The 17,120-nt window shown below is 49.3% G+C and overlaps 5 protein-coding genes across 5 annotated transcripts; 1 reads left to right on the top strand and 4 right to left on the bottom strand.

Annotated features, from left to right (window-relative positions):
• Positions 1–167: 167 nt before the first annotated feature.
• Positions 168–3,007, bottom strand: ASPGLDRAFT_31910 (uncharacterized protein; the record flags this gene model as incomplete). Its single annotated transcript, XM_022544113.1, has 3 exons — positions 168–1,167; positions 1,228–2,334; positions 2,394–3,007. 3 exons carry the CDS (start codon positions 3,005–3,007, stop codon positions 168–170), a joined length of 2,721 nt encoding a protein of 906 aa, XP_022405476.1.
• Positions 3,008–3,833: 826 nt separating this feature from the next.
• Positions 3,834–9,345, bottom strand: ASPGLDRAFT_71721 (DUF3431 domain-containing protein; the record flags this gene model as incomplete). The annotated part of the gene is made up of 5 exons (XM_022549569.1): positions 3,834–4,781; positions 4,834–6,240; positions 6,964–6,967; positions 7,284–8,516; positions 9,327–9,345. The coding sequence occupies 5 exons, from the start codon at positions 9,343–9,345 to the stop codon at positions 4,289–4,291; spliced, it is 3,156 nt and encodes a 1,051-aa protein (XP_022405475.1). The 3' UTR covers positions 3,834–4,288.
• Positions 9,346–9,938: 593 nt separating this feature from the next.
• hrdA (E3 ubiquitin-protein ligase HRD1) lies at positions 9,939–12,454 on the bottom strand (the record flags this gene model as incomplete). The annotated part of the gene is made up of 3 exons (XM_022548685.1): positions 9,939–12,194; positions 12,261–12,365; positions 12,431–12,454. 3 exons carry the CDS (start codon positions 12,452–12,454, stop codon positions 9,939–9,941), a joined length of 2,385 nt encoding a protein of 794 aa, XP_022405474.1.
• A 1,271-nt stretch (positions 12,455–13,725) lies between these two features.
• On the top strand, positions 13,726–15,488 carry ASPGLDRAFT_117078 (putative MFS transporter; the record flags this gene model as incomplete). The annotated part of the gene is made up of 2 exons (XM_022539835.1): positions 13,726–13,977; positions 14,037–15,488. The coding sequence occupies 2 exons, from the start codon at positions 13,726–13,728 to the stop codon at positions 15,486–15,488; spliced, it is 1,704 nt and encodes a 567-aa protein (XP_022405473.1).
• Positions 15,489–15,618: 130 nt separating this feature from the next.
• ASPGLDRAFT_117127 (Gfo/Idh/MocA family protein) lies at positions 15,619–16,985 on the bottom strand (the record flags this gene model as incomplete). The annotated part of the gene is made up of 4 exons (XM_022539842.1): positions 15,619–16,226; positions 16,275–16,422; positions 16,479–16,792; positions 16,853–16,985. 4 exons carry the CDS (start codon positions 16,983–16,985, stop codon positions 15,619–15,621), a joined length of 1,203 nt encoding a protein of 400 aa, XP_022405472.1.
• Positions 16,986–17,120: the final 135 nt, after the last annotated feature.

Below are 17,120 nucleotides of genomic sequence, written 5' to 3'. Positions count from 1 at the left end.
TATATATATCCCAACGGTGACTATTGGTATAGTTGCACAATAACTGTCCGCATTACATCTGCACTCTTGATTTATTGGATCCAAGGTTTGAACCGAATCGATATTGATAAACAAATAAAATAAAAAAAACTCGAGCCTATCCAGTGTAGATATAACGACAAACCGACTCAGGCATATAACCGCCCAGGACGAGGAGTATTAACCTCATCGGACGTAAAGCTGCAATGGCCATGACTTTCCCCAACCCCATAGGATCCTTGCCCCACCGGATCCAATAGGTGGACACGGCTTCCCCCCAGTTGCTTACTCGATTCCTCCCCCGCATCGAGACCTATTGACTGCAGACTGGATACAGATCGGGATGCAATAGGGCGTTTAATACTGGAATCTTCCTCGGTCTCGAAGCTGCTGACTTGCAGGATAGATTTAGTTCGTGATGAGGCTTGTTTGGTTGCTTGAGTTGAGATGGTGTCGTGTTCGGATGGTGTTTGAATCTCGCCCCATTGGACGGGTTTGAGTTCGTGTCCTTTGCCAGCGAGAGGGTGGCATGCGGCGCTGATTGCGGCGCTACAGCTTCCAGCAATGGGTATATCGGATTTAAAACGCCTTATTCCCAAACATAATATTGCAAGAATCATCAGACCGCCGACAGAGATGGCGAGAATGATAGCCATTGGCGAGTATCCACACGAGAAAGCCTGATAATTACCTTCCGTCTTTTCACGAATGTTGAATGGAATAATGGCCACAAAAAAGAAGCTCTGGGAGACCAGCCAATGCAAGACTGCAGAGGTGACCAGAAGTGGGACGCTGTATCGATACGGGAGACTGAGGTAGTAAGTCGAACGCTGCTTCTCCTTTGGCCATGAAACGCGCAAAGGCTTCCGTTGTAAGCCGTAACTATCGTATTCATGGGCAAGAAGCATTTTGGTCAAGACATTGTTGTAGAGAAAGTAGACCACAGAAACAATCAATTGAGGGGTGTTTGCAAGGAAAACCAATAGGACATAGCTCGAGTTCAAAAATTGGTAAATCGTGGTGCGCGTTGTGGCAGACCCAAAGCCCAAGCTCCAGAGATATTTGATCGAGCGTTGATACTCTTTTATCGAAAAGCTGCTGAAAGCTAAAGAAAGGAGATAGCTAGACACTGAAATAACTGACACACTCCTGTAGGGGGGTCAGAACGCTTCTGGGAATATAGTATTTTAGATTGCCGGGTATACATACAAGGCAATCATCATCATCCAATATATGGGGTTAACAGCTTGCGCCCATCGTTTTCTTTTGGGGAGGAGAGTCGTGCCGTTCTTTTGAGAAGAGAAAATCTTGGATGAGTGTCGAGAGTTAATTTCCGAGACCGACAAAAGACATTCTCCTTGAGTCGTAACATCAGGCCTGGAGAGAAATGAAGATATAGCATCTCCAACAGTCAAAAATATCCTTTTCCTATTGCCATGAATCGTCAAGAACATGCATATCACCTTGACAACGTTGCAGAGTATGACAACGAGGCAAATGGGAGGACTGAAGTAAAGCTGGCATTTCTCATCGACTCTTTCACTTAAACAGTAGTCAAACGTAATGGGACGTTCTTCAGCTAAGGAGCGATATTCCTTAAAAGGGTTAGAAGGGTGTAAATAAAGTCCATAAGCTTCCTTGGTTATAGGCGGACAGGCGTATCCATTTTCCTGAACCGTGATCTGCTTGGCCCAAGAACTATTCCGCCAATGAGTGGCATCATTAAGATACTGCTTCAGCTGTTGCTCCTCAGGATACGAGGCCATAAAATCTTGGAGGTGCTTAACATCTCGGTCTAAATCACCTTCTAGCAACCGTAGATTATTGCCAGTATCATACCTTTGCGTGATGTTCACTGTATACGATGCATTCAGATAAAATGTTGCCGATAATGCTGGTGCAGCCCAAACAGCTGCTTCCTTGAATGATCTGTTGACGAGATCTTGTGGATTTTCTGCTGTACATGATACTTCATCACACATCCAACCATAAGGATCGGGCACGGTGTCAAAATAAGACGCTGGCTGTTGTCCTGTTCCTACAAATAGCAGCGAATCATTAGCTGTGAGATCCTTGCTGATAAGGATCAAAGTCCTTCGATCCGTGACAAAGTCTGCTGCGTAGGTCTCAATGCATTTCTCCTTGGCAAGATTTTGAAAATTGCGGAACTTAGAGCCAAACGTTGACTCGTTCATATTAATATGTTGCTCAAAGCAATTTGAATGATCCGGATCTTTATTGTAATCGAGGTCGCTTGACATGAGGATAACGCCATACTCATTTGTTGCTAGTGAAGAGAATATAGCAGAGTTGTATCTGTTTTGCAATGTTAGAACCAAGTCATTGTTGGACTAAGAAGAAAATATGAATCTAACAGTAGATGAATGGGCAAAGAAGTGACAAGTAGTGCAAGCCAAAGCATACGCTGTTTCACACCAATGGATGTGAGGTTCTTCAAACTGGGTACACCCACGTCAAGCCATTTTCCTTGAGCATGCGCAATATTGACTTCATCCCGAGACGGGGAACTCAGGCATTGCATGCAAAAGTTGCTTGCTGCCAACATGAGGGTGCTGAGTACGTTTATCAAAAAATGCAGGCCACGAGCCCAGTTCTTCGAAACGGAGCATTTTCCTTGGTAGAGAAGGGCGGCAATGGATTCTTGTTCCTGGGGTTTTGAATAGAATATGGCGGCAGCAATGATTGTGAGGATGATATTCAGAGATAAGATGATGAAGGTACCGAAAGCGCAAAGAACGACACCTGTGATCCACTCTTGTTGGTTTTCTTGGCCTTGCTTGATTCGATTTTGAAGATTCCGGGGTAGACAGGGGGCTAGTTTCGATGCCACAGATGACTCTTCGGAGGCTTGCTCACGTAACCGAAAGCTGTCTAATTCAATCTCGTCTGGATTGCTGCCACGTTGCATCTGACGATACTTGTTTTGACCAAACGGCCAATACCAACGTCGCTTTGCTGCTTCCTCCATGGTGCCTGAGAGCGGGTTTCGCGATGACCCTTCCGGAAGCTCACAGCTGTGCCATATGCTGCTAGATAAATTCCGGCATCCCGTCCCTGAATATGCGAGAGCCATCAGAAAAAGAAATATGCTTTGCAGCGGGTCTTAGTCTCGCAGAACACAGCCTTGCCATTTCCACAACTTTCCTGAATTGGCAAAGATCGGCCAAAGGAATGCGTTCTGTCTCGTGCTGCTTATTATAGCACAGCAAATGAATTTGCTTCAGGCGAATATTATTTCCCCCATTTTTGCACCTGGCTCTACTGCCCTTCACGGCATGTAAGCGAGCAAGCCCATTTCACTGTACGAAGCGGGTGGGTCATGAGATATTCCTGCAGGGCAACTTCCTCGAAAGACTCGGTGATATACGATGGTGGAATAAGAGCATCAGGAGGAATGAGATACTGGGAATGCCTTAACATAGTAGCGGGACTGGGATGGTGAAGTAGAAGGGAAGCTGATGAGGAAAGCTGATGAGGAAAGCTGATGCAGTGATCAAAGAGGTCAGGTTCCTCCATTTCATCGCATCCTTAAGTGAAAGTCGTACGATTGATCAGGCGCAATGTATAGATCGTCATGGTTTGGGTATGTAAAATATGGCTTTGCCAAGGAGCACATTATAATACTGTGCTTGGAAACCCAGGTTAAAGCAACGCTATGGCTTGTGGCTGGCCGGTAGAGTGGTAGACGGACCTTCCTCCTTCCGAAGACCATTGTCTATCATGTGACTGTTGAACGTTCTTACCTGAAGGACAGATATGTACTCCGTACAACAACAAACGAAGCAGATGAAAGTAGCAAGTATCTATTTTATCCATTTATTATTTTACCCATATTAGCATCTAGACTTTTTAGTCCTTGTAACCCATTTTTTATGTCCTCTTCTAATCACAACAAAAAGCCTCCACCTTCAGTAACCTCACGGTGTGAGATAACGGGGTATTGAACCGTCTCATAGCCATAGCTGTAGCATAGCGTTCACCATATTCGTAACGAGTAGAGAAAAGAGCACCTAATGCAACGCCGACACTGAACTGAATCGGGGTATGGATGTAAAAGAAAAGAGAAGAGAGTAGAGAAGAGAAGGGAGAATAAGAGACGAAAAGAGGAAAAGGAAAAGATAGGAGAAAAAGAACGACAAGAGAAAGCCGACACCGAAAAACACACAGAAGATAAACCCAAATTATCGACAAGAATATTCAAGATTTCGTCATCGAAAGAAAATCGTCAAGTCATCCAAAAACCGCGCTCTTACTCAGCCTCAATTAGCACCTTCAAGTTGCTATCCATCCAGTCCACGGTGACAGCAGAAAGAAGGGCAATGGTCCATTCGCCATCCGAGTGGACAGAGGTAATACCATCGGGGGCAAACACCTTGACCTTCCATCCCATGGATGAGTGCATGGTACCATCGTGCTTGAGATCGGAGAGATGAGCGGGCAACTGGTCGCCGAAACGACGGGCGATGGCATGCTTCAAGGTTCCGAGGTCCGGACACTGGTCGGCCGAAAGGTCGAAGCGGGGGAGGACACGCTTGCCGTTTTGAAGAATGTTGACGTTCAACATGGGAGTGTGAGGCGAAGAGTTGGAAGAAGAGTTGGGAGCGTTGGTCCCATGGCCATGATGGGGATAGTACGGCGAGTGAGAAGCCGGCTGCTGGTCGTAAGCACTCGCATGAACACCATGCTTGGCAGCGAGGTTGTCACGGATAATACGCGAGATATCACGAGTAATGCCGCTAGCACTGTTGAAAAGTTAGCCTGTATTATACAAAAAGAAAAAGAAGAGAAACATACAATTCGTTCTTGGCGGGAATGTAGCGGTTCCCACCAACACGCCAACGGAGAGCATCCATAGCCTCAGCTTCTAAAATACGATGGATGTTCTCATCCTCGCAAGGCTTGGGGCATTCGAAATCACCCTGGTGGAAAACCTGATAGTGGCTATCGACCGCAGCAACCAATCCGCGCCAGTCGGGCTGCTGGAGACCAGAGAGACTCCACAAATTGTCAAGCTCATAGTCATGATTGTACATGTCGTAAGATCTAGCCACCGCCTCCCAGTCTGTCGGATATCCATTAAGGAGAAGGTTGGTCAAGCCGAGCTGCGTATCAGACTGTCCCATCTGAGGCTGAGGAGTGGGCATGGAAGGTGCAGGCGGAAACTCTTCAGGGATAGTGTGATGCTGGGGATGCATCTGAAATTGCTCGTCGTACCTCGGGGGACTAGCACTGTTGGCATTGGGAAGGCTCTCGTCCGTTTTCCTTCTCCTGCGATCGTCCGGGCCGCCACCCTTTCTCGATTCGATGGCATACTTGCGCTGACGCTCATTCGTCACCATGCGTCGCAGCAGGGGAATAATCAACGCAATGATCTTCTGCTGGTCACGAGGCCACACATGAGCCCTTTGGCCAATTCCCTCGTTGATCGCATGCTCTCCAAAGAACCGCTCACCGTGCCCCTCGGCCTCCAAGAAATGACGAACACAGTTCCAGAGGCGCAGCTTGACCATCTCAGAGTCTCCTTTGCCACGCTGGCCAACGCATTCCCGTCTCTCAGGATGCTCATCATCAAGCATATAGTTCTTCGCAGCGGCCTGGAGTTGCAGAAAGTTCTCCGGCGAGAGCTCAAGCGACGTGAACATTTTGGCCATGGGCGGACGAGTGTGCTTCTTGTTACTCGACGGTTGGCGGAAGAGAGCAGCAGCAGAGTGCAGACCAACAGCACGAGCATCAGACAACGACTGAGCAGGCACAGGACGGATATCTAACCCATCAGCCTCGTACTGCTGCGGATGAGGACTATGATGCTGATTATGCTGCTGATGATGGCCAGCACCAAGACCCATACCAGAACTAGCAGCAGCCAGAGCAGGATCGAGAGTATCTTCGTTTCGCTTCCGCTTCTTCGAGGCGGTTCTCGACAGTCCAGACGGCGGGCCGTGGTCACCAGAGCCCCTCAGCTGCCTATTAGCAGTTAAGCTCGCTCCGAAGCCCGGATCCCCGAAGCTATCCTCGTCAATGTGAATCTCAGGTCCATAGCCGTCTAGGTGGTGCTGGTTCCCAGCAGCAGCAGCGACAGCAGCCGCGGTGGCCCAGTCAGAGACATCCTGTCCGGCGGCCGCAGTAGCAGCTTCGACCAAGCCAGCTAGCTGATTCTCGTTTGGAGCATAGCCAGCAGACAGGTGGGAGTTGGGGTCGATGCTGGAGGAATGTGCGGGCTGAGTCGTAGAGATCTCAGCAGAGGTCGAGGGAGGGTGTTGGTGATTGGAGCCAGACGAGGTCATGGCAGGAGGTCGGAGCTAGCCAATCAATGGCTGCACTAGATCGTAGGCAGAATTGCAAACAGATAATTAGGGTACGAAAGCTCGAGGTGTACAGAGCAGGGTTGGACTGTTGGCAGGAAGAGTGAGGTTCTTTGCTTGAATTGCACAGAAACAACAGGTCTCATAAAAGAGGGGAGCTTGCTTAAGAAACAGGATTGAACAAAGAGAAAAATCAGATTGTCATTCACGGGTGTAGAGCGACTGAAATGGAGTGAATGACTAGCAGTCCTGCTGCCCTCGTGAATTGCCAGTCGTTACAGCGCTCAGCAAGGGAATAATTTCTCGACGCCACTTGTCCATGCAGTGGCAGCGGTGCGCGAGAGGTTTATTATAAAAAACTGAGAAAAGAGGACGTGAACGCCTCCAATATTGAGGCGCTCGACGCGAGTCGCGATAGATCGACGATATTCGAAAACCGATATGTAGATAGCCAGTGGTGGGCACGTATGACGCTGTTTGCGTGGTTTGAAGACTGAGCAGACAGTGCAAACTCTGTGTCGGAGAAGTAATTCCCCGGTTGCTATGCTCAGGCGGGTAAGAAAGTCCGCTCACGTGATATCACTGCCTCAGAATTCGGGTGTTTATCCAGGAACAATCTAACTTAACTAGTTAACTAGTTACACAGGAGCATGGGGGAGAGAACACTTTCATACTTTATATACTGCTAAACAATACAGATAAACCCATTCCCAGCTGGGAATCAGTAATACATGACTTTTTCCCGGTCTTTGGAGCCCGCCAAAACAAACAAAAATATGCAACAGATGGGTGACAATATACACACTCGAAGAAACGACCGTCCACCTAAAGAGACTAAAATCAACCCAAGATAAATGGCAGAACTCCACAAATACAAAACATAGGCACAAGGAGAATCGTTTGCCTTATATTGAAAAGGGCGTCGAGATGGTTCTCAAAAACCGTCGCCCTCCTTCCACTCACGTCCAAGTTCCAACGCCCTCATTTTCGGATCCTCGCCACGTTTCGTGGCATTCGTCAAAATGTCATTGAGCAGCTGCTCAATCCCAGAAATCTTATCTATTATTTCAATATCTTTCCCTGGATCGGGAATAGACAAGTGGCTCGTCTCCGACAAAGAGCCACTCCACCGTTCAGCCTCGATGATTCGCGCATCTCCTTCCCAGAGATTGAAGTCCTGCTCGAGATCACCCTTCTGGCCTCCGAGATTCCTGTACTCTTGGTACTCATCGTCACCGCCGAAGCAGATTCCGTAGCCGTCGCAGAAGCAAACGTGTTCCTTGGGACAGGCCACGTTCTCGCCGGTGAAGACCACGTGCCATAGGTACTCCCAGACTCGTCCTGAAATGTAGTCGCTGAGTTCGGTTCGAAGTACCCAGTCGCGGTAGTAGACGAAGCGCGCTTTCGGGATGGAGAGGATCCGATCGCGAGAGACAGCAAACTGAGCACAGCAGGGTTGAGCGAGGACGTCCGGGACAGGGTCATCTGGGAAGATCTCGCCCCAAGACCGGGCGAGCATACTCTCTTCCTGCTTCTCGGAGTTCTCCTCCAGTGCGCCGGGATGCATCCAGTCCGGACACCCGGGACCCCATCCGCAGCGCAGGTTCATATACCCCTCTCGCACGATACGAGCGGGGTTAAGCCGCCGCAACATATCAGCCGCATTGCCCTCAAACAAATCCTCGTTATGCCATGCGAACTGGTGCGAATGCATAAACGCCACAACATCCGTCAAATTGTCATAGTGCTCGATGATGTAACTCAGGTATACCATAACTTCATGTCCCTTATTCTTCGGCGGATGAAGCGGTGCAGACGGATCATCCACCACATAGACAGCAGACTCCCACTCCGGAAGTTCGTCCGCAATCCAATCTGTATCTTCCTCGCTGGTCTGCGGCACAACTAATGTCTTTGTATACTTCGAGCCCGGAGCCTTCGGGATCCCGGGCACATAATGCGGACGAGGCGCAAATGGTTTTTTCGCCGGTCCGTCTTTCTCCGCCGTAGTAGTAGTAAAGGCAGAGGTATTCCCCGTCTCCCCTGAACCAGCAGAGGACACTGGGACCAGATCCCCTAACCCGACAACCTGCGGCACTTCATCCCATGACTTCGTAAGACCGCGGATCGAGTACAGGAAGAAAAGGAAGAAGGCGAAGCCGAGAATAGGGATCGCTCGTCGGAGAGGAAACATCGGATAAGATGTGGATTAAATATAGCTCGCATAAGACATGCAGAATATGGAGAGGTAGGAAAGATAGTAGGAAAAGGAATCTGCCGGGAGGAATATATAGTTAGCCTGAAGATCTCTAGATCGCCCCACGACCTTGTTTTCCCTGGGCGCCAGTGATGAGTAGCGTAGTTTGCGATAGCGATGAGGAGGCGAATGCGGATTGCGCAGCCTTATGGAGACCACCATCAAAAGCAAAGAAGCAAAGACCACACAACCTACATTATCTCTTTAATAAAAACGATAATAATAAGTCGGCATAAAATCGTAAAAATTCCCCTTCAATTCACGCACCACCGTTGTCGGGAAGTCGCAGTTGCTGCAACCGGAGACGGGTGCGGAGGCAAGAGGAGAAGAGGGCGGGGGATACAAATAATAGTAAGAAGAGATAAAACTGAAGCAATCAATTAGGCGCTCAAAAGAAAGAGAAAAAGCCCATCGCACGTTCTCCGTGCTTTTGTAAGCCGTCAGTCCGATCCTGCGCCCAGTTATCGCGGCAGTCGTCGTCTCGTCTCCGTCGGTGGTCGCTCAAGTGGAGCCCCGTGTCTGGCCCTGTCGTAAGCCTTGTGGGAAAGAATTTCCAGAATGACGAACGCACAGAGGCGATGCCGGAGCAATTGTCTTGCTTATATGGCTATCGGAGGCGCTGCTGGGTTCATTGTGGCTTTTGGGAGACTATCCCCTATATATTCTCAGGAAATGATCTGTGATTGTAGGTGATGTATTATTTACTGTTCCTGATCACGGTCCGGTACTACGTAGTATTCCTGCCATGATGACATACGGGATGTAGCATCTAGGAATATCACTCTAAAGACATACAGGTACCTTCATTATTATTCTCTTCATCGTATGGAAAGGTCAGCATTACTTTGTCGCTGTAACTACTAACATGGTCCTCCGAGACACGCAACTATTTATAGACGACGATCAGGACGTGAAGTCCAATGTTTCTGCTGATCTTCTGCAGAGACCAATTTTGGGATTCTGTTTGCCTAGCTGTCGACGAGACCCTTTCGAATTTGAGAGATATGGGTACATAGCTCATCGGATTCCAACACGTGCATGTCAGGAACACCGCTGTTCTATCCATAATGGGAACAGGGGAGAGTATTGCTCATTGTACAAACAATCCATGCTGACAGGAGCATGGGAACCATCTATTATCATGAATATAGAGGCAAGAATTTTCAACGCACTATGGGACATGGTAGTAAATGGTAGTATAATAGTAACACAGGAACTCGGGTATGATTCGGAATCGCTTGAAAGAAAAGAAACAGTTCACAAAACGCCAGCACTTATTTCCCAGTCTGTAAGAGGAAATGCCCCAAAAAGAAGAGAGATTGAGAAAGATACGGAAAAGATCATGTCTCATCGTCGTCCGCGTCTTCTACCGTCGCTGCTCGCCCTTTACCTTTGGACGACGTCGACAACGTTTCATCCACATTCGAGGGGCCCGCTTCCTCTTGCTCACCCTCACCAGCTGCGGTTGATGGACCTTGGACTTTCTCAGTCGGTTGGTCTGAAGTCACATCGGTCCAGTCGTTGGCCGGCGATTCGGCACGATGATTATCTGGTTCCGCAGTCAACCCAGACGACCAGTTGGGCAAGCTTTGGGTTGTAGCAGAGGTGGATGCTTCAGCGTTCTCATCCCCCCTGTCTTCAGCCTCCACGTTCGACGAAGGAGGCTCAGAAACTGTCGGTACACCAAACATTAAGGTGGGTTCTGATGTAGCATTTGCAGTCTGTTCTGGCGCAGCATTTGTAGTCTGTTCTGGTGCAGCGTGTGGAGTCGCATCGGTACTTCTCTGTTCTCTCTGTTCGCCTGATGGCTGCCCAGCAGAGTGAAGAGGAATCAACGACCAACCTTGAGGTAGACTGAGGCCATCAGGGAGTCGGGCGTCTCCGGCAGTCATGGGAGTTGCCCGGGGACTCGACATGAACTGATGACGTGAAGTCACGGTCGAAGGCAAGGGCGATGGTGAGGCAAATGGAGGAGGATGCTGAGAAAAAGCGGCGTTCAAGCCTGACGTAGTCGTTTGTTGATTTCGTAGCCGCTGCAATTCGGCTTGCAATAATCGTACTACCTGCAATTGGTGTGCTGACAGGCGGAGCTGATCAATTTCATGCGCGATCTGCTGCTCCATATGTTGCAACTGGCTTTGCATATCCTGAAACCTAGGTGTGGCGGAGAATGAAGGCTGAATCGTGGGTGTAGGTGTCGGTGTGGCGACAGGCGCAGGGGCCTGCGCAGGAGCTGGTGCAGGAACTGCGCCGGCTGGCGGTCTTCCAAAACCAAAACCAAAGCCAACCTGTCTTGCACCAGCAGGAATATTTGCTGCTGGCTGCATTGCGGCATTACCCTGGTGTATTTGTTGCTGGAGGTTATGGAAGACATCTCCCCGGCCAGCACCAAACCCGATCCGGAATGGCCCAAACTGGTAAATGCGGGCTCTGGGCAATCCGCCTGCTCCATTGCCTTGGTTTCCCCCGGGAATGTTTTGCTGGGGGGCACCATCACCAGCCTGACCGCGGTTGCGAGGCACAACGACTGGACGTCGGCAGGTCGGGCAGTTTTGCTGCCGTTCCAGCCAGCTTCGGAGACAGGCAAAATGCAGAATATGTCCGCAGGGAAGCTTCTTTGGACGCATCCGTTCAGGAACCCGCCGCGCGCCAGGTCCGCCCGGTTGGTCTGGCTGCCATGGTATCATCTCTTCACGGCAAATGATGCAAACATCCTCTCCTGTGACCTCCTCTGTTGTCGCATCTGGATACCGTTCGTTCATATCCCGGGTGGCGTTGCGATAGCGAATGAAATCCATAATCCGCCGAGCAAAGGAGCGAATCGTGAGAACCACATCACGGAGGATATGAATAGGCAACCCGTAGAAAGTGAAGAGTATGGCGAAAAACGTGAGATAAACGATCAACTTGAAGAAATCGGTGACCAAATCGAGGTAGAAGACCCAGCGTCCTTTCTCTTCCCATCCCGGAATATCGAGTTCCATCTCATCGATGTCGTTCTCGTCGGGCACATTGGTCACATTCTCTCCTGTTTGAGCTTCCTGCTGAGCGGCTTCTTCTCTGGCAGCACGAAGCTCTGCCCGTCGTTCTTCAATCCTGGCGAATTTCTGTTGCTGCGTGACGTAGATCTCCACCAACGAAATGCCGTACCTAGCCGCAGTCGAGCACGATAGGATACTCAGGATGGCAAACTCGAAACCGAACATGACCATCATATCTGGACGAGCCTGCTCGAGCACGGTATGGACGCAGTATCGCAGCATAAACGAGTTGAAGAGAACCGACAAGACCAGAGAGGCCGTCAGCCGGGTATGGAATACGCGGGGATTTGCCGGTGGTTGCTGCTCCAAGTACTCTACGCGACCTTCACCAATCCAGCCCCAAACCTTTCCAACAAGCAGACAGATGAACATCACCAAGAACCAGCCCCCTAGCTCTCCCCGGAATATTGTCATGGCGAGACATGTCTCCGTCACGGCAAACCACGCCTTTTCGTAGAGCTGTTCGGTTTCGATCGGTCGCAAGGGTCCGTAGAGAAGTCGCTGAAGCCAGTAAAGAAGAAAACCAACAATCAAAAGGCAGAGGTTCGTCAAGATCTGAGAAGGACATGGTCAGGATAAGATTCCTGGTGGCGGAAACGGCGAAAATTGGAGAACACCTACCATGAGATTCGCACTGCTCTGGGACAGGTAGACACAAGCAGAGTAGAAATTTGACCGCTGATGCAAGGCCTTAACAAAGACACCAGTTGCCAGAGCCATAGAGGCCTGCGACGAGGTCAGTATCCCATCAAGACTCTGACGAATTATACGGGGGAGGGGGATCAACTTACCCCAGCATACGCGGCTAACCTCATGATCGGAGACTGGTAGACGTGGGCAAAGAGCCCAATGTCATTGACAAAGGGAAGGTTAAAGAGCCAGCGATCGTGTCCAGAGCACCTTCATGAAGCTGGACAAATAAGAGTCAATGGGATGCAGAAAATAACTGAATCGAGACAGGATCGCGTGTCCGAATGGTCGTTCTGGACAGCTATGTCTCTAGCTAAACTCGGCCATCTTACGTCAGCGGATAAACGCTCGGCTATTGTTCCTCCCCCACGAGGAACTTCAACAATAACAAAAGGACCGAGTGAATGCTCTAGAAGCCAAAGAGACTATTCTGTGGAAAGTCAAATGATGACCGAGGAGGGTTCAACGGCTTACATTCGTGTGATGGACATACTTTGAGGCTTGCCCTTTGCTATTCGACCAGGTCAGCGCTCCGCCAGCTGAGAGCAAAAATACCATACGCATCTGCATTCCTGTTCTATAAAAACACAGTGGCCGGAAGTCTTTCCAACAGATTTTGAGGTCTAAATAGGTCGGTTCATCGGCCGCTTCATGACCTTTCTGCAATTCAAGTGACCTGTCGTACGGCAAAGTGCGTTAGCCGTCTTCCATACAGCTGCAGAAGTTCTATTGTTCACAACAATGCTTGGTCTTGGGTCTTCCCGCATCGATGATCCTCAATTGAAGGCTCGTCGAGAGCTATTTCGTTGTTGCTCAGGATTGACAAGCGGGGAACATCGAAGCCTTGACATATGTCAATTTTCCCTGCTTCTGGGCGAGCAGGTAGTACATTACACGAAGGGCAATTACCTATTCGAAACAGGATATATGAGGCTACGACAACAGAAGATTACTTCCTATGTAGTACTTACTACCGGTCCCAATTGTATGTGCAGAGTACCTCTGGTACTCCGTAGACACAAAATCACTTGATTGATAAAGCGGCAATGACATCAATGTCGATAGCGACAAGCGTTGATAAGATGAGATTGTTTAGCTTCATTATAGTACTCTGTACTTTGAGCATTCAATGCCAATTGTTCCTATATTTTCTACGGAGTAATAATAGCCCAGAGATTTATTCGTACTGTACTTCCAAATACTCCCTGGCCATCGTAGGCGATTGTCGATATTGGGAGTCATGTGACCGACGACGTGTGTTAAGCATCAGCTGCGCCGGTAACTCGAAGTCTTTGATACAACTCCGGATTTCGTTGATATACATTTCGGATCCACTCAATCGAAGAGCAAACAAGTATTCAAGTCACCTGGAATTAGATATGATCTAGATGCAGTAATGGCGTCTCAACGGACCTTGTTCACCGCGTCCCGCCTACAGACATTGACCTACTTGCTCGCCGTCTGCCCATTCTCCATCGCGTTTCTGGTGTTCATCAATTCATCGATCTCCTTTGTGGTGACTGATCTAATTGGGCTCCATGAGGGCGAAGGCGATGTGGTCGGGACCTTGGGATTTGCAGATGAGCTGCTCGCACTAGCAGCATGCCCGATATGGGGGGTTTTGTCCGATCGTGTTGGTGTCCGCCATGTAAGTAGATATCCGCTTAAATATCAGCATTCGAAACGCTCACATCGTCATTTTCGTAGGTTTGCGTCGCTGGATACGCCATCGTAGCTCTCGCGTTGGTCGTGTTCGTACAGGCAAAAAATATCTACCCACAGTTACTGCTGGGAAGATTGTTGTTTAGCGTTGGAGGCTCTGCGGTCTCGACAATGGTTACTGCTGTCCTACCAGTTGTCACTGGTAGTACTAGCGGACCGCAGGAATACCAGAGGTCACTGTCTTCTGATTCAACACTTACATCTGACCAGCCAACGAGCCCCGATGCTGCAAACGAGCCGAAGACCGTGACAGGCTCGTCTTCTCGACTAGCAGGCTTTGTGGGCACCTGCGCTGGATGCGGTGCCCTCGTGTCTCTGGTCCTTTTCCTTCCTCTCCCGGAACGCTTTCAGAAATCAGGCCTATCGCCTCCCGAGGCCATACGGAGTAGCTACTACGTCGTCGCCGCGGTAGCTGTTTCAATCAGCATTTGTTGTCTTTTTGGCTTGCGGGACCTTCCCGGAGAAGAAGGAAAGGGATGGAAATCGTTTCTGTCGACTTTCCGGCATCAATCGCCCGAGAATAGACAAAGCCAGAGATTCCAGGACGATAGTCTCTCCCCACTATCCTATTGGAGACAACTGAGGACCGCCGTTGCTTTAGGGGTTCAAAACCAAGAAATACTCTTGGGATATGTTGGCGGATTTGTCGCACGGGCTTCTTCAGTGGGAATTTCGCTCTTCATTCCCCTTTTCGTCAACCACTATTACCGAGCGACAGGCCTCTGCAACAACGATCCTCCAAAGGAGATATCCGCATCTGACATGAGTGACATCAAAAAGTCTTGCTCAGAGGCGTATATCTTGGCGTCGATCTTGACCGGAGTTTCGCAGCTAGTCGCATTGTTAGCTGCTCCAGCGTTTGGCTTTTTGTCTGAAAAGTCACGGCGGTATCATCTGCCCCTTCTCACTTCCGCGTTGTCTGGTATCGTTGGTTACTTGGCGTTCGCTTTGGTACCCAATCCCCAATTCAAAGGCCCTGATGGGAGCGCGGGAGTGTTCGTTCTGATGGCCTTGATTGGTATCAGCCAAATTGGGGCCATCGTTTGCAGCTTGGCTGTCTTGAGCAATGGGATTCTGAAGATTAATGCTGGAGAAAAGCCCCCCGGAGAGCACTATGGGCAGGACCGTGACGACCAACCAGTCGACGAGGCGGACAGAAATTCAAATGAGGATCAGCCCCTGCTGGAAGGATCTGGGAACCAAAATATGCAACAGCAGTATTCTCAACTCAAAGGCTCGATTGCTGGCGTGTATTCTCTTTACGGTGGAGCTGGTATCCTTTTGCTCACCAAGCTTGGTGGGTATCTCTTTGACACTCTGGACTCGGGGTCTCCATTCTATCTCATGGCTGCATTCAACGTCGTCCTATTCGCGACGGGGATAATTTGCGGTTTGGTCAACAAGGCGAGATCGACCCAACCCCAAGTGGCTCCTTGATTCCATGTCTTTGGCATTGCACCATTTAGTGGAGATAGAAATTTACTTCTTTGGTTGAACCTTTGGTTATCAATACACTAGCTATTATGACTGATGACTATTCACATTGAACTACCTCAAAATCCTGAATCTATTTACCCTTCTCACTCACCTCCTTACCCGGTCTAACCGGCAACCCAGCCGCCCGATACATAGAATCAATACACTCCATTTGCCAAACACTATCCTGATTCGCGACCCAAAAAGCCGGCGTCTTCCCCTTAACCGCATCCACAAACGCCTCCAATTGCCACCGATACGTACTCCAATAATAATTTCCACCCTTCTCCCCCGTACTCGTAGTTACTTTGCCCCACAGCGGACCTCCGGAGTACTGTTTGATGGTCTTTGTCTCGCCTGTCGTCTTCTCAACGATAGTGATGTAGTGGTACAAGTGCGGCATAATGGCGTTGTAAAAGAGGATGATTGCCTTCTCAGTCTCGACTTCGATGGAGGGTAGTTCCCAGACGCGAGGGATTATGTAGCCAAATTTGTGGCGCGCCATGTCTGTGTAGATGCGACTGTGGACGTCGCCGCCATTTGGCGCTTCGAAGTCGACATGTGCATACATTGCCTCGTCGACGCGAGGGTCGCCTCTTGAGGGACGTACGCTGACGGATACAATTTGCTTAGGTGTTGAGGCGTGGAGAGCATAGCGCGTGAAAGATAGCGCGTATGTCATGTCCATTAATGAGCCGCCTGTTTTTATTAGCTTTGTTCATAACTAAGAGAGGGGGATGGAAATACCGCCTAGATCAAACTTCCACCGGATATCACTACCCGAAACAGCAGGACTAGCAGTCATGATCGCATTAGTCCGGAGGATATTGCCGTATTTCTTCGAATCCAATAACTGACGCCATGCATGTGCCGCAGGATGGAACTGCCAATGGAACTATCATCAGTTAGCACCTCATCACCCCATATCCACAGATACAATGCAAGATATACAGCCTCCTCAATCACCAACCCCCTATCCTTCGCCAACTCCATCAATTCCTTTGCCTCCGCCGCATTCGACGTAAATGGCTTCTCGCAAAGCACATGCTTCCCCGCCTTTAGCGACTTCGCCGCCCACTCATAATGCAGCCCGTTTGGCGTGGAGATGTACACAAAGTCAATTTCAGGGTCATCGAGCAGATCTTCATAGGAGCCGTAGGCTTTAGTGAATTTGTACTGCTCTTTTGCTTTTTGGGCTGTGGAGAGGTCGCGCGAGGCGATGGCGTAGAGGATTACGGAGGGGTGGGATTCGGCGGGGTGGATTACTTTAGTGATTATCAATATATAAATCGTGATACTAGTTATTTGGATGGTAAAGTACTTACAAGCAGCAGTGTTGATTTGCGCCGAGGAGATTACTCCCACTTTCAGTGCTTCGGGGGATTTGCTGGGTGTTGGGTGGAGGAAGGTGTAGATGTATTGGTGGAGGAATGTGAATGCTTGGACGACGAGGGCCATGTTGCTTTTGTGGAAATGTACAAACTATTATACAAAGAATAATATCTGGAAATTTTTAGAAATAGATATGGCGACTGGGGTAGTTATAGGGTATCATTCTGGTGTTGACATCATGACGTTAGGGCATCGTCAGTT

The sequence above is a fragment of the Aspergillus glaucus genome (genome assembly GCF_001890805.1).
Source record: "Aspergillus glaucus CBS 516.65 unplaced genomic scaffold ASPGLscaffold_2, whole genome shotgun sequence".
Classification (NCBI taxonomy): Eukaryota; Fungi; Ascomycota; class Eurotiomycetes; order Eurotiales; family Aspergillaceae; genus Aspergillus; species Aspergillus glaucus.
Note: the sequence above shows the minus strand (reverse complement) of the source record. Positions and strands in the feature narration are given on the sequence as shown.